At 35.6% G+C, this 26,375-nt stretch overlaps 1 protein-coding gene across 11 annotated transcripts in view; it reads left to right on the top strand.

Moving 5' to 3' along the window:
- Positions 1-26,375, top strand: part of ERC1 (ELKS/RAB6-interacting/CAST family member 1) — a 294,324-nt gene that overhangs the window by 103,966 nt on the left and 163,983 nt on the right. For all 11 annotated transcript variants that reach the window (XM_082767805.1, XM_082767804.1, XM_082767802.1 and 8 more), the window contains 4 exons: positions 9,724-9,861; positions 11,192-11,332; positions 12,457-12,597; positions 25,729-25,922. In XM_082767805.1, coding sequence (XP_082623931.1) covers positions 9,724-9,861; positions 11,192-11,332; positions 12,457-12,597; positions 25,729-25,922 — 614 coding nt within the window. The remainder of the gene's footprint in view (positions 1-9,723; positions 9,862-11,191; positions 11,333-12,456; positions 12,598-25,728; positions 25,923-26,375) is intronic.

The raw sequence follows: 26,375 nt of genomic DNA, 5'->3' as shown, positions 1-26,375 counted from the left end.
GGCCATGAAAGAATTTTATTTGGGAGTTTGATATTTTTGTCAGCTGTCACTGTGTGTTCTGAAGAAATTCAGTAAAAGCAATAAGAGGTAAATACTCAAAATATACATACGTACTCTTCAGTTTAGTATTTGCAGTAGTACCTTACTCCTCCCTTGTTATTCATCGTTATATTTCCTTTCAAGGAGAATGAAGCAGGATAATGGCAGTGGATTGGGCATGTTTTATAATGGAATTAAAAACATCTATCCTTTCCAGAGCTCTCCTCACTGGTTTAGGGCAGTTTTATCTTACAGTATTTCTTTGATCATTTTAATAAATCAGTGATTTGGACAGTGTAATTGACTGTCTAAATCTCATTTAAAATCTTTGTTCAAGGTGTAGAGCTGTCTTGCTTGAGTGATCCTTAATGATAATGTAAATGAAAATGAAGTTTAGTTTGCAGTGAGGATTTCCTTTTAGTCAACATTAAATCCCCATGTTCCCATCCTTTCCACTGCCTCAGTTTGTCTTCTCTGCTCTCCATTTTCCGTTCTTAGCTATTGCAGTGTAGTTGCAAGTTAAGCCTCTACATTCTTTTTTTTTTTTTTTTTTTTTTTTTTTTTTTTCTGTGATGAGTATGTGATTTGTAGCACTATACTACTAGGTGGATGTGTTTCACTAGTTATGGTATCCGTACTCTATGTAGAACCAAAATCAAAGTCTAAAGCACATCAAGAAAATAGCATCAGTATTTCTGAGTATGAGAGATCAAATTGCTATAGAATGAAGAATATTTGATAATAATACTCAATGAAACACTGCACTTGGGGTTTATTCAAGTGTAGAGGTTTAATTCATAATTTACTAAGTTTTTCACTTTAAATTTTTTAAGCATTATGTAGCCTTGTAAAGCTTGAACTACTCCAAAAGGAATGTCACAATTTCTTCGTTTTACTCTGTTTCTTATAAAACAGAATGTAAAATCTATGCTAACATTTACTGATTCCAAGTTTTCCTTGATTTATCAGACTTTTGTAGGAAAGGGAGAGACTCTTCTCTTCCACAGTGACGTAGTTTTGGTTTTCTTTATTTTGAATGTTTGGATACCATCAATAGAAAAATTCTCCTAATTATAGTATTTTTTTTTTTTTCTGTAAGGAACTTTCCTAAATCAAATCTGCATATATATCAGCAAAATCCTTCCTGGGACTTGGTACAGGAATGAGGAAACATCCCCAAAACAGTTGTTGGTGTTTTTGTTGTTGTTCAGGTTTTTTTGTTTGTTTCTCCCAATGTATTTGTATTTGGTGGCTCTTAGGAGGAAATCTTTAGAAAGCACAGTCACAGACATTGCTTCAAAATGTCAGGACACAGCTGAAAGGGAAATTAGCATGATGCTATTCTTCATGATTAGGCCAGGATTTTAACAAAATGTATGTCATCCATAATTAGATTGTGAAACAAATTACCAGCTGATTTCGATTATGGTTCTCAGTATAAGTGACGTTTTAGCACATGTGAAATAAATGAGTAATACATAAGCTTAGCGTTTCATTTTAGGAGAAGAAGAGAAGCAGAGTCTAAATGAATTTGTTTTGCTATTTAAGATAGCGTTGTTCTGTAATAAATTACATGGGTGAATGAAAGTACTGTCCTGAAGTTGGAAACAATGAATTGTCTTAACAAACAACCCAATTTGAAATCTTGATATTAGTGGGTAATGCATACATGTTTTTAGCTGATAAATACTGGCAAAAACAAGAGGTCACCAAGTGAGGCTTTAAGATAAAACAGTGATAGAGATGTGTTTTTTTTTTTGATTTTATGTAGTTAACCACTTGGCTCAGATAGTGCTGAAACAAATCTCTTATGATCAGCTTTTATACTTTCATTATTTAATTTGCATTTTAAATATTGTCCGTTCATATTAAAACCTGTATGCTTTGCAATATAACCAATATCTGTGGGTTAAAAAGAGTGTCTCCTCCTGCACCCCTCTCTTCAAAAACCTCTCTTGTATTGGCCAACACACCATGGAAGGATTTTTACAGTACAAAGACTGTTTCTGACTAGATTGGGCTATTGATATTATTAAACCTCCTCAGAATGAAGTAATTTCTTAAGTAAATTTAACTGTTTTATGGCCGTCTAAGGACGTGACTCATTGCTAATGTGTAATTTTTTCTAAGCAAATACTTTGGAACAGAGACAATGTTTAAGAATGTGTAAATTAGCTCCCTTGAAAATGTGAATTTCAGGTTATTTGCCAACTCAAGAGTCAGCCTACAGTCTGTAGGTCTTCATTCCTTCTATTGTTGTTTTTTTGTTTTTTTTTTTTTTCTGACTTGAACTCTGCAAGATTCTCCTTAGAAGCTTGTAAGGAAAATGCTTCTCAGCGTAAGTTTTCAGAAACTGAAAAGTTTGGTAATAACATTGTGTTGGAAGGTTCGAAGGAAATTCAATCTATTTACTAGCAGGACAGAAAGACTACAAAGACAATAGTTATATTCTGAGAGTATGATCTGAAACATCTGTTTTAAATGCTGCTTGATATAGGGAATACAATAGCGCAGGAAAAATTCTCTTCTATTCAGATGATGCTACAATTGTAACTCAGCTTATGGCGACAGTTCGTTAGTTCTATTTTGCAGGGATCTGTCAGCAAACCGGTGCTACCAGAGGGTGATTAAGTATGCGAGGGAAAGGAGAACAAGAGAAAACAAAGGGATGGAAATGTCCTCGGAGATTATTTCTGTAAACATAGATGAACTATTTTTCTAGTAGATATAAATATACTAGCACAGCACCTTTGTGTGGAAAACAAAAACAAAACAAACAAACAAAAAACACTGAAAAGAGAATAGTCTTTTGGATCAGTGTCAATTGTTTGTAACTCCTTCATCACAGGTACAAAATAATTAACTGTCTATACAAGTTATTAAGTCAGGCTTTGTTGTAGCAGCTCTTCTTTCTCCATACCATTCTTTTCTCAAGTCAGTATTATTGCATAAATGTGAATACAAAGTCAGGTCAAGAATAAAACGTTGATTCGATTAGCAGTTCCCTGATTTCTTTTTAAGCATTGTTTTCACTTTGTAACCGTTTCTTCCTTTAGAAGCAGAAGCAACATGCCTGTTTGTGGCCCATAGATTTATTTGATGTTGTTTGTTTGTTTAAACAGAAACCACAATAATAAGTTCTTTGTGCTTTCTAAGCTGCATAGCTACAAATTTTTTTGTGTGTAAAACTAAATACTGTAAGATCATCATGCTGATTTCTAAGGATTTTCATCAGATTGGAGATCATGAGAATAAAAATGACAAAAAGATTTAATCTTCTGAAAAAGCAAACAATTGTTTTTGTTTTGGTTTGGTTTGGTTTTACTCCACCCATGGAAGTTATTCTGAATTATAACTGGACCTGGGTAGAAGTCAATAAGAATGTACCCCTGAAGTAGAAGTGCCCTGAAGGTAGAAGTCAATGTGATGTACCCCTGTGTTGGAGTTTCCCAATCACAAATTCTTTTTCAGTTGTGTCCTCCTCCATGCTCTCCCCATCCCTTTTAGCCTGTTTCTCTTTCTTACACCAATACAGATCAAGGTGTTAAGGAATCCCATTGTACATCCCAGAATCTCAGTATACTAGTTTCAGCAACATCAGGGCATTTTGAATTGATATTCTGATATGTTGCAAAGAGAGCGATGTTCCAGGTAAGCACTGAAGTAGGAGAGTGGTAAAAATTAAAAAAAAAAAAAACATCTTACCCATGAGGCAAAATAAAAAGTAATCATATCTGCAACGAGTAGCAAGAGGAATGTAAATTGAACAAACAGATTTAGCACTTAACTGAACATTCACCATCTCTACATTGAAGTGTTAACTGGTACTCCAGAATTTGATCTGTAGAGAAAACGGAAAAGAGAGAGACCACCACTGGTTTCTTGCATTTTTAGAGTGTCTTTAATTGACTTAATGCTTCACAGATTTTATGAAATTAACTGATATACAAAGTATTCCAGAATCAGTTTTAGCTTCTTCATTTTTATTCTTGTTCAGGAACAAGAGTGTTACTTTACAATAGTTTAACTGCATTTATATCCATTGCTTAAATCATAAAGTAAAAAGAGCATATTGAATGCGGATGAACTTTGGAAGAAACTCTCACTTGTGTTTGCCAAAACATTAGTGAAAAAAAAGAAAAATTTCTTTGATCTATACTAAACTTCAAAACAGGTTAAAAATCTCACCCTTGGAACAAGACATGGTATGCCTGAAACCTCAGCGTAGCACACTGTTGCTAGTCTTCAAAATTAAACCATAAAAATTAATAGCAAGAATATTACTTTCAGTCTAAATGATACAACTCTATGATACAATTGATATTCGCAAATGACATACATTATTTCACTCTGGATTTGAATAGCAACACCTTATATTGGAGGTTGAAACAGAGCCAATACACGTACAAAAGATCAAATTTTGTCTCCATCCACAATAGAAAGACAATCATAATGATGAGGTTTTTAGTATGACATCTATAAAACTAGAGCTTAATCTTATAAAACTGACCATTAATCTTTGCTTATGTGCTGTCATTTTGGTCTCCAAAAGTTACTTTAAGAGCATAGTAATATTTATAAAACTCATAGTGTATTTTCCTTTAACAATCTCTAGGGACTTGAGGTGACCAACACATTTTAGGAACAAAATTTTATGAGTTCAGTTCCCTCTCAATTTTTTGGTGTAAATGCCTTACCCCTTCTGAAGCAACATTTTTTTTTTTGCATATGTCAGACACAATGATGTGTTCTTGTCTATTTTAACAGTTCTGTTCTCATCTTGATTCTGATGCAACCCCAGCTTTCTCAGCTTCTCAGATATCATGAGATTATAGCAAAATAAAATATGACTACAGACTATCAACTTTTTGCAATGGATGAGTATTCTTACGTTGCCATTGAAGGGAGCGACCTCTCTTCAGCCAGAAAGAATTGGAGCTGTTTTATCATCACATGCTTGCTAAGCTGCCAACTCTGTCTCCCACACTATTTTTTTCTCCTCCATGTTGTTATTCCTGACACGGACAGACTCACCTCTGCCTGTACTTGGTGAGATTCCATCATATTCTAGTCAATGACCCTGAAGCTGACCTGGCCAATAGTGCTGTTATAAAACTATGGAAGAATTGTTCAGAAAACTCGCAACTTATATTAAGTTTTTATTTGTTTGTGCAGCTCTGCCATAGGAATAGAAGAGAAAACTTCTCGTCCCACCTGGTTATTTAGGTCCTTTTTACAGTACTGCTTGCACTGCATGAAACCTGGGATCAAAAAAGTGGGAGGCTTAGCAGCCCCCTGAGATTGTCATGTACATCTGCTCTTGTAATACAATCAAGGAATATTATCCTATGTTACAGTGATTGTCTTTTATATATTCAGTGTACACTAAGATGAAGATGAAATATTACTGATGAAAGCAATCACGTTGCTGAGCTGTGTTGGGGAAGTGCAGAACATAAGCATTTTCCCCTGTTTATACAAAAAAAGAATGGTGAAAGATTTGTCTGTAGGTAAGTGATATAGCTAGTTATTTGATATTGGAGTTACAAACAGAATACGCAATGAAATGTGAAATGTCTCAAGATTGAAAAGGACCTTGAATATGCCAAAGAATGATCTAACTTAAAGGGCTCTTAAAACTTTTTTTTTTTTTTTTTTATCACTTTGTTCCTTTTAGAAGACAAACAAAATAGCAAAGAGAAAATAAAAAGTTGGAAGTGAAACATAAATACAGTTAAATCATGTTTCAGTCAATGAAAGAAGCTGTAGGAAGCTATTGATCTTTGAATAAAAACAAACATTTTGAAGGAGGATAAAAATATTTTCCAGTAACAGGAAGCAAGAGAAAAAGAAATTGAATTACCAATTCACAAACCCACTGTATTTATTCTGATGCAGAAGTCACTGGCACAGTAGAATTCAGCTTCTCGAGTGTTGTATTTATCCACACCTCAGGGTTTATGGGGGTTCTACAAAAGTTTTTCTTGGCTGAAGCATAGTACAAAGGATCTACTAATAACCTGTAACTAGAGAAATTAGGGAATGTAATGGTCTGTATGAGTCTTAAACTAGATATGTCTAATTTAATTCCCTGAGCTGTTGTTTGTTCTTTGCGTTTGTATGGGGTTTTCAGTAGGACAACTATTTGCAAAAAGTAGAAGCTTCCTTGCCTTTGGATCAGCATGCTAGAGGCAACTTCTCTTGCCTCTACTCCTGTGCTTCAGGGCCGGGAAGTGAAATAATTGGTTTCACAAAACTAGGAGTAAATCATCCAGGTTGAAACAAAATAGTGCCTGACACCAGGTAAAATTGGAGAAAAAGATTTCAGTATATCTTTTATTGATAAAGAAATTGCTATGCAGAGCAGATCATTCCAGTGTATGTATGTATACCTTTACGGCAAGCTTAGTGTTTCTAAGCTTCTAGAAGATCCCTGTCTTTACCCTTCAAAATAAGTATGTATATGAAGAGTAAATATTATTAATGATCTAATGATATTATATATATATTTCCCATTTAAAAATTTTTGTACATAAATATGTATATTTCCTAGTTTTCTAGAACATTTCAGGGAAAATTTGTCACTTTGTGGTTGTTTCAAGACTAAACAGTGCTCCTTCAGTTCTTGTCCCTTTCTGTATTCCAGAGGAATACAGAGAGATTCCATTGCATTTTATTTCATCTTTCTTTGGGGAAAAAGACCCTATTTTGGTCATCTGCTTTATTTCTATCAGCTATTTGTGAATTTGCTTGGTGTTACTTTTTCATTTTTTCTGTTGTATAGGAAAAGAGGATGGTAAAACAAATATGAGGTACATCATATATTCTTTTCAATGAAGGATCTCAGACAACTTGCAAAGTCATAATAGCAACGTCACTTATATTAACTGACTACAAAGGCTAAGTGTAGAATATTAATTGCTTTTTTCTTCTGATTATATAGTTTTGGATAACCTGTAGTTTAGCTATTATTTGTTTAAGTGGTGCAGGTTTGGGAGAAAAATGGAATAAAGAAATTCAGTTATTGTTCATTGTGATTTTGTAAAGGAAATTTTGCATCTGGTGTTGTGTAAGTGTTTAAATTTGGACTCATGAGTTGAGCCAGGTTTCTGTAGTTGAAAGGCACATCCTTGTTGGGAACCATCAGTTATCCCATGCTGCAAAAGGCACATTTGTAGGTAGCTTTTTTTTTTTTTTTTTTTTTTTTGTGTGTGTGTCTGTGTGTGTGTGTGTGTTCTTGTTTTATTTTTTTGTTTGTTTGTTTGTTTTTCTTGATAGTGCCTAGGTATTAGTGTGACTTGGAACAGTTTATTGTACCTGCTGTTCCCTGAAGGATAGAGCAAGAAAACATCCATTACTTCAGACGGCAAAGCATGTATGTAGACAGAAAGAATAGATAAGTTCATCTTCTTTGCATATAACCTTTTTAAAAATATATATATACATGTATATATGACAGGGTGCGTTTGTAATGGGAAGATGCTTCAGTCATACACAGTACTATTACATAGCTGTCATTTTACTCTCATCACAGTAACTAGTGTTTGTCACACGTGTAAATGCATGTTGTGCTCGTGCAAATGGTTGTGCTCCCCAGGCAAGCATTTAACGTAGCTGGTGTGAATTATTTAGCTTTCTCTTGTGTGCAGTTTGCTCACAGCAGAAAGTCACTCTGCACTCTCCCCTCTCCAGCCACTTGGAGCCTTTGCTGGAGTGTTTCGCCTCCAGAAGTAAACATGAGTCTAAGAATAGCTCAAGCTTCTTTGTAGTATATTTTCATGGCTGGCTGTCTAAACAGCCAGTCTGTCTAGACAGCTGACGACACTGAAAGCTCCGAAGGTCGAAAGCAGCCACGTAGGCTCCTCTCAGGGATGTTACCTAGTTGGTAACTGCATGTGTGGGCACCGTGAGGGCTTCCATTCACAACTGCTGGAGTTCTCTCAGGCTCCGTGTGCTACATGCATATGCTATTAGGGCATTAAATAATAGATAGGAGTGCATTAAAAAGTTGGAATTTTCAGTAATTTCCAAGTCACATGAGATATTACTAAGTTATGCTTCTTTGGTGATCTTCAAAATTTATGAAGTCATTTCTGTTGTGCTCAATTTAAAATTTTAAGCATAGTTTGGAGGCCTAATACTTTTCCTCTAAGATAAAATGATGAGGAAGATAAACTGAAAACAATTTTAGTACATTCCTTAAAAACTGGAAGGAAAAACAAAACAAAACATGTATGGCATTCTACTGCTATCAGTAATATATAAATTGTGTATAAAGCTGGATCATAGGTTTACATGTGCTTACATAAGAAAAATTAAAAAACCCAACCCAGTATGGAGAATCTTATACCAGGAGATTTCTTCAGTGGCTCTGAATAACAGAAGACCATTAGCAAGGGTTTCCCTGAATTAGGTGGTTCTTCCTTTCTTCCTTCTAGCTTCCACATATAATAAATTCCCATTTTTGTGACTAAATGTTCAGCCTCTTGCAGAATCTTTTAAATATATCATTACTGATCTAGACTGTTTCACAAAACAGTGGTCCAGAGGTGATTTTAATAGAGAACAAAGTAGTAGCTGATGGCTTTAAATACCTGTTTGCTCTTAGATCACGATGTCTCAGTTCTTCCAGGGTAGAGCAGTTAAAAGTGGGGATATCTGATGTGTTTCCCGTAACTGAAGAGCTTCTAACTGCTGTTAGACAGGTGAAGCAAAAAGGCTAGTAATGCTTTCAAAAAGTTTACTAAATAATGGACTAGATAGTCCTTGGGGTTGTCTTCTATAAATTGATTTCAAATAATATCCTGCTACAATTGTTTTGAAGACAGGCACCTTACTTGCCACATGTCATTCTCCAGTGTATGATTTATGTTTGCTGATGCAAGAAGAACCTGTCAGCAATAACAAAAGAAAGAAAATCTATACCCACTTTAATCCTTTGCTGATAAATTTGTTTTCGACAGGCAATGATAATGTGCTAATGTGTCTGTTCTTTGTGATGCATGTGTGTGTATAATATGAGCTTACCTTTGGGTCTTCTCGGTCTGTCAAAAGATATATTCAGATCTCATAAATCAATTGAATTCTATTCCTGGAGAAAACAAGGATGATATATTTTCTACCCAGAGAATGATGCCTGGTGTTAGTATACCATATAGCAAAACACTTTAAGATGAAAAAGCAGCATACCAGTATTGTGAAGAATGCAGTGTCAAAGGAAATACTTAGGAGAATAGTTAACAGATTCGTAATAATTAAGAACCTTTTTGTTTGTTTGTTTGTTTATATCTGCAATAATGTTTTTATCAGCTTTTATTCTTTTATATTGTTATTATATCAACAGCTTTTCCTTAATATCAAACCTAATTGTTTCCTTCAATCATACTGTGCCCAACGTCTTCAGAAATTAGGTATAATACCATTTCTTCATTTCAGTTTATTTTCCTTGATAAATATTTAGACTTTCTTGCCTTGAGTTCTATCCCAGCTTCCAAAAAAATTGCTGATTCTTTGTTAATATTTGATGGTTTTGATTACATTGCTTGATGTTTCCATGTAGGATTATAAAAATGATGCCCTCACCTACTTCCTTTGTTTTAAGAGCATTTTTAAAAATGTAATATTTTTGGATGATTTGAATGGTTTTGATCACTATTTTCTTAAAATGTAATTTTCTTCTTTAAGATTGAAAATCTTCAAGAACAGTTAAGAGACAAGGAAAAGCAAATGAGCAGCTTAAAGGATCGAGTGAAATCTTTGCAGGCAGACACCACAAATACTGATACTGCCTTGACCACGCTGGAAGAAGCACTTGCAGAAAAAGTGAGTTTGACGCCTAAGCCCCTGAGTGAATAAAGGTCCTTCTACTAATAACCTCTCTATAGGCAGCTTTACTATGTGTTTGTTGGGCTCTGCATAAAAGAAGCCTTTTGTGCAATACCAACTCTTCTGTCGGTGACAGCTGAGGCATCAGGAGTGATGTTTCTGCTGAGGTGCATCTCTCACTAGAGGGCACTGTAGGATATTCTGAGTGGCAGCCTGGGCTGCCGTCCTGTATAGCATCCCACAGTGCGATTGTAGTACTACGAGTAAGGCTTGAGGACAGAGCTGAGCCACAAGCTATTTCTCTAGTCATTAGCTACTTACCATATTTTTTTCTTTTTTTGTGAAAGAAAAATGTGTTCTTTATATCATCTTATATGCTTGGGTACTGCTCATGCTGTCCTCTGTTTGCATGCTCTTGTGGGATGCGCTACATTGCAGCTGTGCATTCATCTGCTTTTTTCCTTCTTTCTTTATAAAGTCTGGCCAATATCTAATTTCATTTTATGTTCATTCCTCAGATATTTTAATAACTTTAAAAATAAAGTTTAGCTATATGAAATTAGTTCCAAGTATTGAATCAAAATGCATAGTTATCCTGATGTAGCTGTATTTCAGTCTCACTTCATTTGCAGCTTTTTTATTCTCATTGTATTTTTGTATGCTTGCCCAGTTCTCAGGAGATAGCTGACTGAGGGAACAACCTTGTCTATTCTGTTTTGGTGGGGTGGTTCGTAGAATTACTGTATATTTTTTCTTGATCCCTGGAGAACCAGGGTTACAGCACCTGTCAGATTCTATAAATGTTAAAGCTATGGTAAAGCTTTGACTGAGCTTGGGGAATTCACTTGCACCTCTTCAGCTTCCAGGATAACCAAGGCTCTGTTGGTATCTGGTATACGGAAAAGTTGTTTTACTGCCTTTCTTAGCACACATTGATCCTTATGTCACGTAGGCACTACACCCTTTCTATCTGAAGGGCCACAGGCTTAACTGTATGCTTCAAAAATAAGACTTAAATAAATAAAGAAGCAATACATAACATGTTCTAGTCTAGGGTAATTTTATTTATCATAAGCAGATAAATTGTGTTACACTGTAGCAGTAATGTGAACTTTTAGGTACAAAAAGCCTGATTTTTTTTAGCAATGAATCCATAGATTTTTCAAGACAAATTTTCTCCTTCTTGAGGATGTGTTATACAAAATAAAAATAAATTGCAGTATCCTACACTCATCATTCTCTACATTATGTAAAGTGTTGTGATAAGAAGCCTCAGAATTTGAATGACTAAGAGGGATTTTCCTCACAGAGTACTTTCTTTTGTCAGGAAAGGACCATTGAGCGCCTAAAGGAGCAACGTGACCGAGATGAACGGGAAAAACAGGAAGAGATTGACAACTACAAAAAAGACATTAAGGATCTGAAAGAGAAAGTTGGCATTTTGCAAGGAGATCTCACAGAGAAAGAGGTTGACCAGCGAAATGAATCTGTTGTATTTGAGTTGTTTGTTCCATGTGTATATGTTGTATCTTAGGTGAAGAAAATGAACCGTTCCTTTATAGGAAAGGTTCCTTTATAGGAATCTTCAAAAGTAAAAATACATCGTTAGAGAATTTTTCAAATCATAACCATTTCAGAATGATCTTTTTATGGATAGTACACAGTCCCATTATTAGCAGCAGGTAATTATACCAGTGAATGTCCAGTGGTCAATGATAGCATTTACTGGAGCAGTGCTTATAGAAGACTGAGAACGAGCTTGTTCCTAGCTAAATATAGAAGGGGAAGGACAGAGGTAGATCAAAGCTGTGGGCACAGAAAGCATACAGATAGTAGATAGTGTTTATGCCTTTTTGCCAACAATATAAGTAGTTCTTTTGACTCACAAGAGCCTGGTTTTGGTAACTAGGTTAGTCATTGTTAATGAACCAACTGGCTAGAAAAGATAGCCTGACTATATCAGAGATACATCAAAGTATTCTGTTCCTTTCTTGGAATAATAACATTCAAGTCTACTTACAATATTATCTCAAAACTATCAAATTAAAATGATACAAAAAAATGCATCTACAAATGCTACAGGGAAGTCAACATTTACAGGAAAAAAAAATAATCAAAAAATAGTTCAGAAAGCAAGAAGTTGAGATTTCTTCTGGACACAGGTGGCTTAAATCAGTTTCATCCATAGCAGCTCTATGGAAAAAAAGCTTTGAAAGTTTTAGATACATGACCAAATCTGCTAAACACATATGACTTTTGAATATGGTTTTATTTAAAAGCTTTTTATCTTACATATGACTATCACTGAAGAGCTAGTTCTAGTTTGCAAAATCTTTGCAAAATCTTCCATCTTTAAAAATGATTTTGGAACAAATTTAGACAATGTTTCATTTTGATCCTGAGAACCTGAATTAAATCAAGCTGTCTTAAATCAGCTCTGTGAACATCCAGTGAACATCCCAACAAAATACATAGTTCTAAGTTGGATCCTGAGAATCATGTGAAGGGATAGGAAGAAAATGAAGACAGAAAAACTAGCTGTTACACAAAGAAAGTATTTATTTGATAGCTATTTTGCATCTTTTATTTTAGACATCGTTACTGGATCTGAAGGAACATGCTTCATCCTTAGCTTCATCGGGACTGAAGAAAGATTCAAGGCTCAAGACACTGGAAATTGCATTGGAACAGAAAAAGGAAGAATGTTTGAAGATGGAAACTCAACTGAAGAAGGTAATCTTACTTCATATTTATATATGCAAAATAAACATCAAGTGTTAGACAAATTGTCCATGCCTACACAGAAGATTTTGGGTTTGTGAGTTGCTTTTCAGCAAGTACTCTGGAGCTGTGTCCATGCAAACCATATTGCAAGTTAAGCCTATCAGAAGGTAACTTTCAGACTCCGGTGCTAATTTTGGACTTCATTTTCATGCAACAACAGTGCTATTGACTGTGTATATTTTAACAGGTACTAGAAGTTAGACACATAGCTTGCTTCACTACAGTTCCCTGTAGTAATTGTACCATTAAACTGGTGTAACAGCTAACATTTTAACGTTTCACTTATAAATTATCAGCACATGTAGGTGTTAATGTGATAAATACAGGTGCATGGTTGGCACATGGGAATGTGTAAAAACAAATGAAAAGAATGTCACCAGTGAAGTATCTAATCTTTTGTTTTAATCTCATTGCCAGTTGCAGTAGATAAGCAGGAATATGCAGCTTAGCAGAGTAGTACACCATTACAGGCAAGCTAATTTATTTGAACAGAACCTTGCAAGCATTCTTTAGTTTAGATGTGAGTAGCCCATATACTATATTTTAAGAGAAATATTAATTTGATTTTAACTTAGAAGAGTAGGTAATAAAAAAAACACAAAACACAGTAAGCGAACTAGTGATAATGGTTTTATTCATAAAATTAGAACAAGACAAACATTTATATTTGTATATTAATACAACATTTGAAAGAAATTTAAGTTTTAGATTATGCGTGTGCTCTCTCTAGTCTGGAACTCTGTCCTAATTTTTCAGATGAATATGAGATTAAATTTTGAGGCAACAATTAAGAGCTGTTTAGCAGTACTTTTGTGTGAGTGCAAGGTGACGCAACAGTAATGCACATAAGAATTCTGTGAGTGAAACTCCATATATACATATCTAGACTCATGTTTTCACAGAATCACACAGAATCACAGAATTTCTAGGTTGGAAGAGACCTCAAGATCATCGAGTCCAACCTCTGACCTAACACTAACAGTCCCCACTAAACCATATCCCTAAGCTCTACATCTAAACGTCTTTTGAAGACTTCCAGGGATGGTGACTCCACCACTTCCCTGGGCAAGTGGAAAAAGAAGTTTTCCCTTCTTTTTAGTTCTATTATCATCAAGAAACAGTTCTATTGTTCAGAAATGTACATTAGCGAGAATAAATAGTTGTGCACATTTGATCATTCTTACAGGTTGTTTTCAATGTACCGCAGAATGGGTGAGTGCTTCAGAAGTCCTGAAGGACCCTTTCATTTGAGTTGCAGTTTCATGCCTTGTCAGTGTGTTACTGATAACGAGTTGAGGAATATATTATTGTACCTAAGATTAGCCAGATGTTCTTATAGCATCTGGATAACAGTAATAGTTTGTAGATACACAAATGCAGTGGAGAATGTTGTTACAATTACTTAAATAACAAATATAGTATGAACTGGGAGAGTACATAACAAAGTTAGATAATGAAAAAACAGTTGTGGAAATTCAATTATTTAGGGAATGTGGTTTTATATTGAGCATTTTTAAATGTACTGCTTTTAATTGCTTCTCCAGAGATCACTTTCTCACTATATGCACTAAGTATCTCTATAGTATAAGCAAGCACCTGTGAAGGGTGAGCAAAATCTGGTGAAGCACTGCTATCTAGAAGATGAATGTGCACTTACTTTGCACTGTAGTGACAGCTCTACATTATAGTACTTTCAGGCCTACCTCTGCTCATTCTATTTTAGAGAAGATTGTGCTTAATAACTGGTATCCAATAATGTTGCATGAGGACACTGAGCCAGTTCATAAGACCCTATCTTTTTATAATCTATTCTCTTTGTTTCAGGAAATAATTAGGAGAATGAATTATTCTCCTTTATCCTAAGGATGAAAATAGGAAAATAGTTCAAATGTAAAGATCACTCTTAACTATGCAAGACAGCTGTGGTACAAATAACTGTATTCTTTATTTGGTTCTGAGAAAAATGATATACATTCGTTATATTGTCTGTATATACTCCTGTAATACTCGGGATATCTCCTCTGCTTCAGGCATTACTGATCACTGGGACATTCAGGCAATTATTTCCAGAGTGCCTAAAATGCTCTCTGAAGTCCTGCTGAGACAAAAGTATCAATATCTTTTTCAGTTTTAAAAATATTCTGTCATCCTTCTGATTCAACAGCTGCATCCTTCTGATTCAAGGGAAAATTCAAAGGAAAGATTTTTTGGTGATAATGTCACTCTAGTCTGGCTTCTTAGAAAGGAATTACAGCTACAGGACCCCATTGTGCTTTCATGTAATTAACTATCTCCTGCTTTCCTCATGTTGGATGAAAGAGCCCACTTCTACCACTGATCCTCCTTGCTTTCTAGAATCAAGTTACTGTTTCTCTTTGTTACAGCAGAAAATATAGTTAACAACCACTTGAATATGTTTTATAGTTATGAGTAAGTTTAGGTATTTCTTTAATAATCTTTTCCCAGCTGTTTTTAATTTGCCAATGGTTTTTGTCATTTGCAGAAAAGTAGAAAATATTTTTAAAAGGTTTCTCTCTTTAAGTGCATTAGCTATTCAGGCAGTTCGACGTTTTCAAGGTGGATTAGTTTCTTGTCATCCTTGAAACAATTATATGATAGATAATCCAGCTCCAATTTAAAACTTTTATAAAAACCCAGTTTTACACATCTGCGTTGCTAACCATTGCAGATGACTGTCACCTTACTACTAATGGCTACACAAGAGATTCAGTTTAAAACTGAATTAAAAATGATCAGAAGAATTTTATTATGTTAAGTTTTATTGCAATAACATAGTGCCTTTTTTTTTTTTTTTTGCATAAGACACATGAATGAAGGACACATGTGTAGCTCTTAACAGTAAATGGCAAGAGGCTTTTCCTTCTAAGTTCTTTCCCTTACAGTATGAATAGAGATATGTCTAATATCATTGTTGGTTCCATTGCCTCTTATTTCTACTGAACAATTTGAGTACTTTCAGTTAACTTTATTAGCCTCAGAAGTTCAAAAGAGATTGAACTGGAGCACTGTTAAACCATGAGGTAAATAAGATTTGGGCAGTCATTGGGAAAAAATTCTCACTAATCTCTAAAAAGTGAGCCTTTCAGAAATCATGAGAAGTGCAAGCTTCCACCTTGTCTGTAAAAGATATTTAACGTTATACTAAAGTGAAATATTACTAACCAAGTGCAGCACAGGGATGCTGAAAAGTTGCTGATATTATTTTTCTTTCCATGTAGGCAGTCTGCAATTCCTGATTCTAGCTGTCTAGTTCTTACCGTTACTCTTCTTTTTCTTACTAATGACTATTTTGTAGCAAATAGAACTTCAGTATTTTTTATATTGTTTGGAAGGGTTGCTGTGGGTGGTGATGTTTTTTCTTTAGTAATAACATTATGTTCATGCAAAGCTCTGTGCTAAATGTTCTTACTATTCTACTGCCATTGCCTCTGCACTCAACCTACCACCAGGAGATACTATAGGACATTCTGCGTGCTGAAAGCTAGCCATAAATCCCTGTTGAGTTTACATGGTTTGATGTCATACATTAAACAGTCTCCTTTTATGCTGAGATGGAATTATTAGAGGGAAACCAAACATAGGGAGGTTCTCTCCAAGTGTTTCTTTCTAAGATGTTTTTTTTTTGAAGTGTGTTGGTAATATTTTTTAGTGACAAAGTTTTCTTCTAGTTGTGTTGTCTTCAGGATGTCGTCTTTTCCTAGCCTTTTCTTTCTCATCTTTCCCAGCCAATATGCTTTGTTTCATTTTGTTTTTCTAATCTGGGAGAGACCTACTAATATTAGAATTTGTTCCAGCAAAGATGAGCAGGTCTTTGTTGCCAGTGAATAGTTCCTCTCCCTCTAGATATTTTGCTCATTTGAAAGGGATCAAGAGTAGAGAAAGGAAAGAGTCCCAAACCATATGTTAACAAACTTCCCCTTGGTGCTGTTCTGGGTACTTTTCATAAGAGAAATGTTAACAGTGATTCCCTGCCAGGAAAATACCTCAAGATTCAACAGGCTCACTTGTAGGATTTTTTCCTGCTGTGGTGTTCTTCCTTCAAGTTAAAGAGGGTAATATCTTTCAAAAGACAGGAAAAACAGACTAAATGAGGTATTGACCCAGATTGTATTTTTCCCAAGATCTGGTTTGGTTAGTTTTATATAGGCTCTGATGCTGTTTGTCATTTGTCATCAAACACTGGACTACATTAAAGATTTGAGGACTGAACAAAGCTCTTACAGCAAGAAAACATTATCATATTTAGAACTTGCACAAGGGTACCTTTCCATATTCTCCTTGTTACAAAAGCTGTTTAGTAATGGCTATAAGGCCATTGTAATGGCTGTAAGGCCATTGTCAATTCCATTTAAGTTTTTGTGTGTTGGACGTGTATTCACCTGTGCTTTCATATTTGGGCTACCACAGCGTATATCGGTGAATTACTTAGTGCTGTGGGTATGGGTAATGTAGTGGGATACAAACAAATGCAATGGTACATCTGACTAGTCAGGCTCAGGAAAGTCTTCTAAGATGCTTTTAATTTTTGGCTGTGTTAGTAAATTCATTTTGCTTGGACAACTTAATGTTGTGCCAATGTTTTTGTTTCCCTTTGCTGCCAGTGATGTCCTGTAGCTTTTCTTTCATCTCCATTGCCTGTGCATTTTCAGACCAAAAAAGCAGAGGAATTTCCATGCAAATCAAGCTTATTGTGTGAAAGTATTCTGAAACACCATGTACAGAATCACATTAGGAATAATAATTAAGATAGAGCAAGTAAAAGATTCCATAAAAATATAAATCATTAATAAGCTCACTGGTATTATGTCAGTTTATTTTTGGATTGTATTACCAACTTTCTGGTTGATGTCAAAGAGCACTCCTTTCAAGGAGTGTTTGTATAATAATATCTTGGTGCTGCAGATTATGTAATCCAAGGTGTTTTTCATCAGAGGTTTCTTTTGTGAATGCATGCATAAAACATCATGTTACGAAACTTTCTGAAGGCTGTTACTTTTGACAGTGTTCAGGGAAAATGTAGCTGTCTATCCTGACAATAATTATTGGAAGGTTAGAAAATTCCCAGTGCTTTTTCAGTGCTTTTTTTTTTGTTTGTTTTTCCCCAGTTTTTCTGGCATTCTGTATTAAAAATTGTTTTAGTAAAGGGGACACTAGTATGCCTTTATGTGACTAGGTTTAGAAAAAAAGTTACATGTGCAACAGGGTAAAGTAGTTGCTAGAAGTATCAGAAATAACAACAAAGTGTCAACTAGAGCATAAAAACTACTATGCTGCATTTTGAAATTTTTATTACACATAAAAAAAAGTCATTAATAAGTATTCTAAGGTATTTGATGCATACAGGTTAGAGTAACGTCCTTAAATGATATACGATTAGTGTATATGGCTTTTACATTATTTAGCATTTCATGACAGAGAGTTTTTTTTTCCCAAAGGTAGTATGCATTCAGGTATGAAAAACAGGCACTCTGGAATTTTCTGTTAAATTAATATATTTATTCACTTTCAAGGAATTTGCCATCCTCTTCTGTTATAGCTTAGGCTATAGGTACAATCTATTACTAAATGTGTTTAATGCATCCTATTAAATAGATTCTATAATTAATTATGATTTTGTAAAAGCTGTCATTTGAAATTGATTTTGTTTGATTCAATGTGAGACTTTGTCTGATATTGTGTCTTCTTGAAAGAATCTCTCAGCCATAACAGTTGAGTGTTTTCAAGAACAAAATATATAATAGATTGGTTTTTAATCTTTATTTTTTTTTTTAGACCAGTAGTTTTTTCTTATGGAAGGATATGGTCCTTATACCAGGCATTTATTAGGCCCCTGTTTAAATCTACCTAAACTGGCTAACAGTTAATTGCATTGCCTAATTGCACGTGCTCAGTAGAGATACAGATTTAGCAATTGAACTTCCCAGAGGTTATATCTGCATTGATTATGCCCTGGCGTGGAGTGAAGAACTTATTGTTTTCTCTCTTCATTGCCATAATGCCTTCTATGTCTGGTCATTTGAGCAAGCAGCAGTAAGTGCTAAGTAGACTCTTCAACGAATAACTTGCTGGTTCCAAGCAACTGCTTGATACAAATACAGCAGAAGCAAGAAGCAGCATCTCATTGTGCAGAACAGGTCAGGACAAATAATCTGCTAGGATTGGAAGCCAGTACTGGAATTTAGCCCCTGGGAAGAGAAAAACAGATTGGATTTTGCTGAGGGAATGAGTAGATAACATTACCAGGAAAATTGCATTGAACCTGGGACTCAGGGAGCACATGGTGTGAGGAAGGGGTTGTGTCCCCAAACCTGAAGAAAGTGGAAAGGAGAAAGATGGGGACAAAGGAGAAAGATGGGGACACCTGGCAGATCAGTGGAATCTGCCTGGGTAGGAGAAGAGGAATTTGAACCTGGCCAAATAACACTGACAAAAGTTTGGAGAAATGAATTATAGCACGAAAGGATTGTACTTAGTGCAAATAGGCAGGAGAATCTGTGCCCAGGAGAGCATATTCTTTGTGAAATCTTTAATAAAATGCAAGATTTCTTAATATTTCCATTACTCTAAAGTCAGAAAATACAAAATGTTTGAACAAACTTTGTGTTTTATTCCCACCTATGATATAACCAATAAAGAAGCTAAAGTACAAGTGATGCATTCCCTTTAGAGAACTGGCAGAAGCTATGGGGTGTTTTTTAAAGTACAAGCCTTGTTGATGGATGATGATATTATCAACATCATCTTAAATAATATTAGGGAGGTGTTTTTCCCCATGTGTGATTTTATCGTACCTAAAAAATTAAACTTATGAACTCTATCTCCCCTTCCAAAAGCCTTGTGAATATAACATTAATTTTAAAAAATTAGACATCCAAAAGCTAAGAAATGGCCATTGCAACACTGTGTGGCCTTCCTAATTTTTGATTATGAGGTGGTTGTTATAGTATTTCATAACTAAAATGTTGTCTACCAGCCTCTTGCAATCTTCAGTATTGAGTGAAAAATATTATGAGAATGAGCCAGAGGTATATAAGGAAGAAGATTGCCATTTAGAAAAAAAAAAAAAAATATATATATATATATATATGTATATATATATATCTAATAGTAGGAAAGCATTAAGTGAATATCAGGATTCGCATGATAGAAAACTGGGAAAATACATTCTTTTAAAGTGTGGCTTGTATACTTCAGAGTAAATAAGGCATAGAGCCACACACTGAATATTAACCCTCCCAGCCCCCCAAATCCTCACAAATACTGAGTATCTGCTGATTATTTGAGTAAATCTCTTCTGTGCATGAAGAGAGAGAATGAAACACTGTTTCTTAAAATACTAGGTTTTGGCCATGTCACTAAAGCCTGATTCAGAAGAGGAATGCATAAGGATGCCGAAGTATGCTTGCAAAGACAACCATAGTTTGGACATTTCTTTTCTTTCCTTGTATACTTTTTGTGTTGGTGGAATTTCCAAAGAGAGCAAATTGATAATGTTTGGTATCAGCTATGGGAATTCGTGTCTTTCTGATCTCTTCAGAAAAATGCAAGTTCCCATAGTTGTTTTCTTTTTTAGAGTAATGGGTTCTCTTGAGACATCTTCCTCTCATTTAGACCTTCTGTCTTCTTTATAAAATTATTCCAACCAAATACTTGCTTTTCAAGTGTCAAAATTTTACATTCACATTAATAAAGATCATAAAGTTCCTGGAGGGGATTTAAAAGACTTTGTTAAAAATAAGATAAAAAAACAACTTCTTGTGACAGACTAAAGTTTTTTCTGGTACTAAGTATATCAGAGAGTTCGCTAAGCCTTTTACTTCCAGCACAACCCTTTTGAAAAACCATCACAGTATGTTGTGTAGAGCATTGAAGCTAAAGGATTGCTTTCAAATATATAATTTTGTTGAAACTAATAAAGGCATGGTGGAAGTCAGTGCAAATTTTTCATCATTTAAATTGCTGCCATCACAATAGGAAAAGAATCGTTATATGTGCTTGTCTTTTTCAATAAATAATAATGATATTTTTTTCATATTTGTGTATGCATTTACTGTTTTCAGGAGATGTGATGCACACTTGGAGGTATGAGGGTGAATTAAAAAGGGATTTCATATTCTTGGGAACTTCTACTTTGTGGCCAAAAGTTCTTGGCAACATTTGTATGTGAAATGTTAAACTGAATTTACTGTCTCTATTCATAGGTAAAAGTAGAAAGTGCTGTGAATTATTTGCTGTTTGATTTAGCTAACCTTTTAGGAATATTGATTTGGAATCTTAGTCATAATGTTTGGAATTTTTACTTATATTTTAGGACTTTAGAATTAGATCTGTGCTATTGTTTTCTTCCTTGCCTCTGACATACATTAAGCTGTGTAAGATCACCTTTCCTCTTAGTAAAGAATTTTTTGGCATGAGAAATGCTAGCTTACAAAATTCTTTTCAATGTGTTTTGCCTTCTTCTCCTCTCCATCTGCAAATAGTGGTTATTTCTGTGAAAAATTGTTCGTCTTTGCTCTAGATGCAGAAATTGGCTTTATACAATGATTTTCTGTGGAAGCAATAGAAGCTATAGTACATTTATTTGAAGAACAATCACTCTTTCTTTTATTCTGTAGGTACCCGAAGTGCTCACCCCATCACTTACCACATTCCAGATGGGAAATGGCTAAGAGCAGAAAAGCAGAAAGCTGTTAAACCACCTCTTAGTTTATACTCACCCTTAAGAACTTTGAGAGCAAATCCAGAGTGTTAAGATCAACTATTCTCAGTCCCGAACCACTTTGAATTTGGAATTAAATTTACACTGAAAGGGATGAAAACTGCTCAGATGAGCTTTGTTAACCATAGTTTAGCATAGTTTAAGAAGGTGCTGCATTTTGGCTAAAATTTGTGTGTGTGTTTCTCATACAGATTAATGGAGAATGAAACATACAAGCTTAAAACACTCTTGAAAGTAGGTTGAAATCACCTGTTGGACTCCATGCTGAATCAGATGAGAAAAGCTAATGACAGGGCCAACAGTAATAGTAACAGTGACTTAAAGTAGCTTGTAATCAGGTAAACTCAATGGCCTGTGTAGACACACCTTCACTTATGTACCTCGTTTGTCAGAGAAAAATACAGTGTTTCCTTCACCCTAAGCAAGTTGTTTTTTCAATTTATTTTTTAATCATATATTTATACATTTTCGTACTTGCTTGTAACTATATTAAGAGGCTGCAGATTTACAAGCAAGCCTCAGTCAGAGCTGGAAGCAGACCTATCAATATGTACTTTTTATGGTCTCTTAATACAGCAGAAACTGTCTTAGTTCATTTGGCACTTTACATATCTATTCTGTTTTGAAAATGGTATTTGGAATTTTTGTACCTTTAGTGGGCCAGGGAAGTTTTTTGTGTATGATTTTAGATTTTTTTTCCCCACTATGAATATAGGAATTCATTATTTCTGTTCAACTTTTTTTTTTTTTTTAATATACTGCTGAATTATTTCACACAATGTTACACTGGGAAGGCAGCCAATTTCATCTGTTTCAGATCTTGATACGAGTTTGTGGGAAACCTCCAAATGCATTGGTTTTCTCTTCTATACAATAAATGAATCCAGTAGGATTGTAGATATGGTCATGTAACACGTATTTTGTACATAAGCCACAAAATGGACCAAAGTCACTCAGTCAGTAATTCACAGCTCAGGAAGTGGTCTCCAGTTTACACCATATCACATAACATTCTCTTTGTGTTAGGTGAAAGTATCCATACTTATGTGCATTATATACAAATAACATGTGTTACGTGTCTTAACTAATAATTTATGTCGTGTAAATAGCTCTTTCATTCTATAAGAACCAGACACACTGAGTTGTTGGCTAATTTTCTATAAAATAAAATTGATTTCCTCTTCTCAGTAGTGTCTCTTGGGTTGTTGTGGAGATGCTTTTATTAGCATGGAGTAATATAAATCAGAACTGTCTTGACTGTAGAATTGCATTAGGTCTTATAACTTCTTTGGAACTAGAGAACTCTGTAATCCATGCTAACAGCCTAGCTTTGCTTTTTTATTAAAAACACACACACACACACACAAAAACAACACCGTTCTTGACTGTCTGAGTATGTATTTTGGATGACTTTAAAGAACCTGGAGGAGTATTTGTTAAAACAAACAATTTGAGATGTTGGGAACATACCCAAATCCAGTATAGAAGAATTCAGGCTGTGCCTCTGGTGAAAAACTAGACTTAACTCTATACACAGTATCTCTTAGGAAAAAATAGATGCCTCCATAGGCATCTATTCATAGACACCCCTCAAAAACAGTATTCCCAGTTCCTGCAAACCAGCAAGTGGGAGAGAATGATGGAGTTTTTGTCTGAAATGTAGGTATAATTGAAAAGGAAATGAGATCAAACATTTCAGATTTCTTGCATTTTCTTCTGATAAAGCATTTCAGGAACACTCAATGATACTCTTTCAAAAACGAAGTACATTCCCTGATGCCTGTGGCTGTTCAGTGGAACTGATGCACTTGTCTGTCTCATTGCTGCAAGGTCTTCCCAGCCTCAACATTGTGTTGGCAACACGTTATTTAGACTTCCACTTGCCTCATAAACCCTTGGAAAGTGCGCTCTAATTCATACTGCTTATTTGGCGGTAAGGAATGTGGAAACGTAGGCAGCCCTAACTCCAAAAGGTTTCACAAAGTTCTCAGGCTCACCAGGGACGCACTTGGAGCTGGAGCTGGCTCAGCAGCTCAGAAGCAGGATTTTCAGACTTACAGCTCAGTGACAGAGTGGGGAGGTTTGACATGGAAGTCTCTCAGAAATGGGGAGCCTAAACACACGGCCTCCAGAAAGGGCTCTGTTCTTCCAGGATTGGTGGTTGTTGGGCAGTCCTGCAGAGAGCCCAGCCCCAGAGACCTAGTAGTTGTCAGGCATTTTGTTCTAGGATAAAATACTGTGCAGGTTATCCAGTTATCTGGAACTCCTGCTTCGAATAAAACAAACCCCAGACTGTTTAGCATAGGCCCTCAGGCAGGCTGCTGCATGGCCAAGGCTCTGCAACATGAAGTGCTCTGGCACTCCTCAGCTCTGATGAGGCCGCACTGTGAGTACTGTGTTCAGTTTTGGGCCCCTCACTACAGGAAAGACATGGAGGTGCTGGAGTGTGCCCTTTCCAAAGAAGGGCAATGAAGCTGGTGAGGGGTCTGGAGAACAAGTCCTATGAGGAGTGGCTGAGGGAGCTGGGGTTGCTTAGTCTGGAGAAGAGGAGACTCAGGGGCGACCTTATGGCTCTCTATAGGTATCATAAAGGAGGCTGTAGCGAGGTGGAGGTTGGTCTACGCTAAAGTTGCGTCAGAGGAGGTTTAGGTTGGATATTAGGAAGAACTTTTTTACCGAAAGGGTTGTTAGGCATTGGAGTGGGCTGCCCAGGGAAGTGGTTCAGTCATCATCGCTGGAGGTCTTTAAAAGACATTTATATGTAGAGCTTAGTGATGTGGTTTAGTGGAGGACTTGTTAGTGTTAGGTCAGAGGTTGGACTCGGTGATCTTGGAGGTCTCTTCCAACCTAGGTGATTCTGTGTTCCAGTATTCGAGCAACCCAGATTCGTCTCACAGTCCCAGTAAAGAGCGGCATTGAGGCATGCTTCTGTCCTGGACCACTCTGCTCTGAGATTCAGCAGAATTTCACTAGAACAGGGTGTGGGCTTTAACAGTTTTAATTAAAAACAGGAGATTCCAAGGTTAAAATGCTGAGGTCAGTGAATAGGTATTTTCCTTCAGTCTCATTTTGCTGAATAACTAAACTGCTTTCTTCAAGCGTGTCTTTGCTGTTGGTTGGTTCTATGGAAGCAGCAGCTTAAACCCAGACGTTTATGTTGCTGCAGTTCTGTCCAGTTGCCTTTAAAAGTAACAGAGTCCTATCCTGTTGGATCTAGTCTTACTGTGCTTTGGAGCAGAACATTTGCAGCTTGTAAAATAAATTTCCAAGCTACACAACAGGGGGAAAGGTCAATAGTTTTATGTTCTGTTGTAGGTTTGTTCCAGGGAAAAGCAAGGCCTTGAGTTCACAGGCAGTCTTGGTTGGCGGAATAGCTCCGCCAAACCTGCTATTCACTGAAGCAAATTTGAGCAGTTCTGAAGGAGCTTTGATTAATATCAAATAGCAGTTCAAGATCCACAGGCATAGGGGGAGGGAGGGAATGTCTTACAAAGGTATGGTTTGCCCAGCTCTCCTGATGCAAGCTGACAACTACCCTTAGGACCCTGAAAAGATAGTCCTCAGTCTGCTGGTTTAAACTCAAGCATAAATACTGCCTTTTATTTTCCTTTGCTATGTGTGGGAACCATTGAATTCATTTTACTAATAAATTAGTCATTTTTACAACAAATCAGGCCACTTAAAATAATTAAATTAATTAATTAAAAGAGTCTTAGCTGGAGCCATTTTGTCCTCAGTCCTCTGAGGCTTCTTGTGCTCATAGCCTGATTTTAAAACATGCTTCCTAAACAACTAGTCAAAGATAATTTCATTATGTAGCCATATTCATATTAATCTGTATTTCTGAGATAACTAACAAGGACATCAGTTCAAGAGCACTGTCTGTGCAAATCTATCTGAAATTTCACATACAGATTTAGTAGTTGGAAGCTATTAACCTGTGATTTGGTTTTCTAGATTATCCAGTTTAAAAAATATCTCAGATATCTAATTCTATGTTTATGTCACTGTTATAGAAGTGTATTTTAGGAATTTTCTTTTTCCTTCCTTTCAAAGAGATTTAATGTTTTTCATATGTTTACTTTTTTTTTTGTCAGTTCTGTTTCAGTTAAAAAATCACTTAAAATTTTTGAACTCTCTCTATATTTTTTTTAAACATTTCTGAACTTTTCTCTTCCTGGAAAATATTTCCCATACTTAAAGTGGTATATGCACACTATGCTCATTTCTCTTTAATAATTAATCTTCTCATTTTGAAGTAGATATAGTTTTGCAGTCATTGTAATATCTGTAAAGTATGTGTGTGAGTAAAGTGTTTTTCCTGACTCTTTTTCTCACAGGCTCATGAGGCAACTCTTGAGGCGAGGGCCAGTCCAGAGCTGAGTGATCGTATGCAGCAGCTGGAACGGGAGGTAACACGGTATCGGGAAGAATCTGGCAAGGCTCAGGCTGAAGTGGATCGTCTTCTGGAAATCTTGAAAGAGATGGAAAATGAGAAGAATGATAAGGATAAGAAGATTGCAGAACTGGAAAGGTGAGAACGGTATAAATTTACTACAGTCACAAAAGAGCTGCCTAAAGTTAGAGATAACGTATTCCGTTTTTCTTGTCTTAGAAACCTTGGAGTGTCTATTTTGGGAAAGTCTCATTAGTGTTTTTCTGCTTCAGTACTTAATTTTAGTAGTGAAAATTTTCTTACTGGGTGCTCTTATTAACTAGTTCCTCAAAAGCAGAGCTGATAAGATAGAACTAGAAGGGTAGATAGAACTGTCAGGGAGTGGAGATGGTAGGAAAAGTTGCCAACACTGTAGTGTATTTGAAGAACAATTTATTCATTTTGTTTAATAAATTCCTCGGGTATGGTTCTCCCACACACAAAAAAAAATCAAACAGGAAAAATGACTTTTACGAACTCATGATGGTTACCTTCTTCTGACAGATGGCATTGAAACTCTTTGTTATGGTAGAGACACAGGTGAAGTTTGGC

The sequence above is a fragment of the Aythya marila genome (genome assembly GCF_965140915.1).
Source record: "Aythya marila genome assembly, chromosome: 1".
Classification (NCBI taxonomy): domain Eukaryota; kingdom Metazoa; phylum Chordata; class Aves; order Anseriformes; family Anatidae; genus Aythya; species Aythya marila.
The sequence above is the reverse complement of the archived record's forward strand: the minus strand, read 5'-3'. Positions and strand labels throughout refer to the sequence as shown.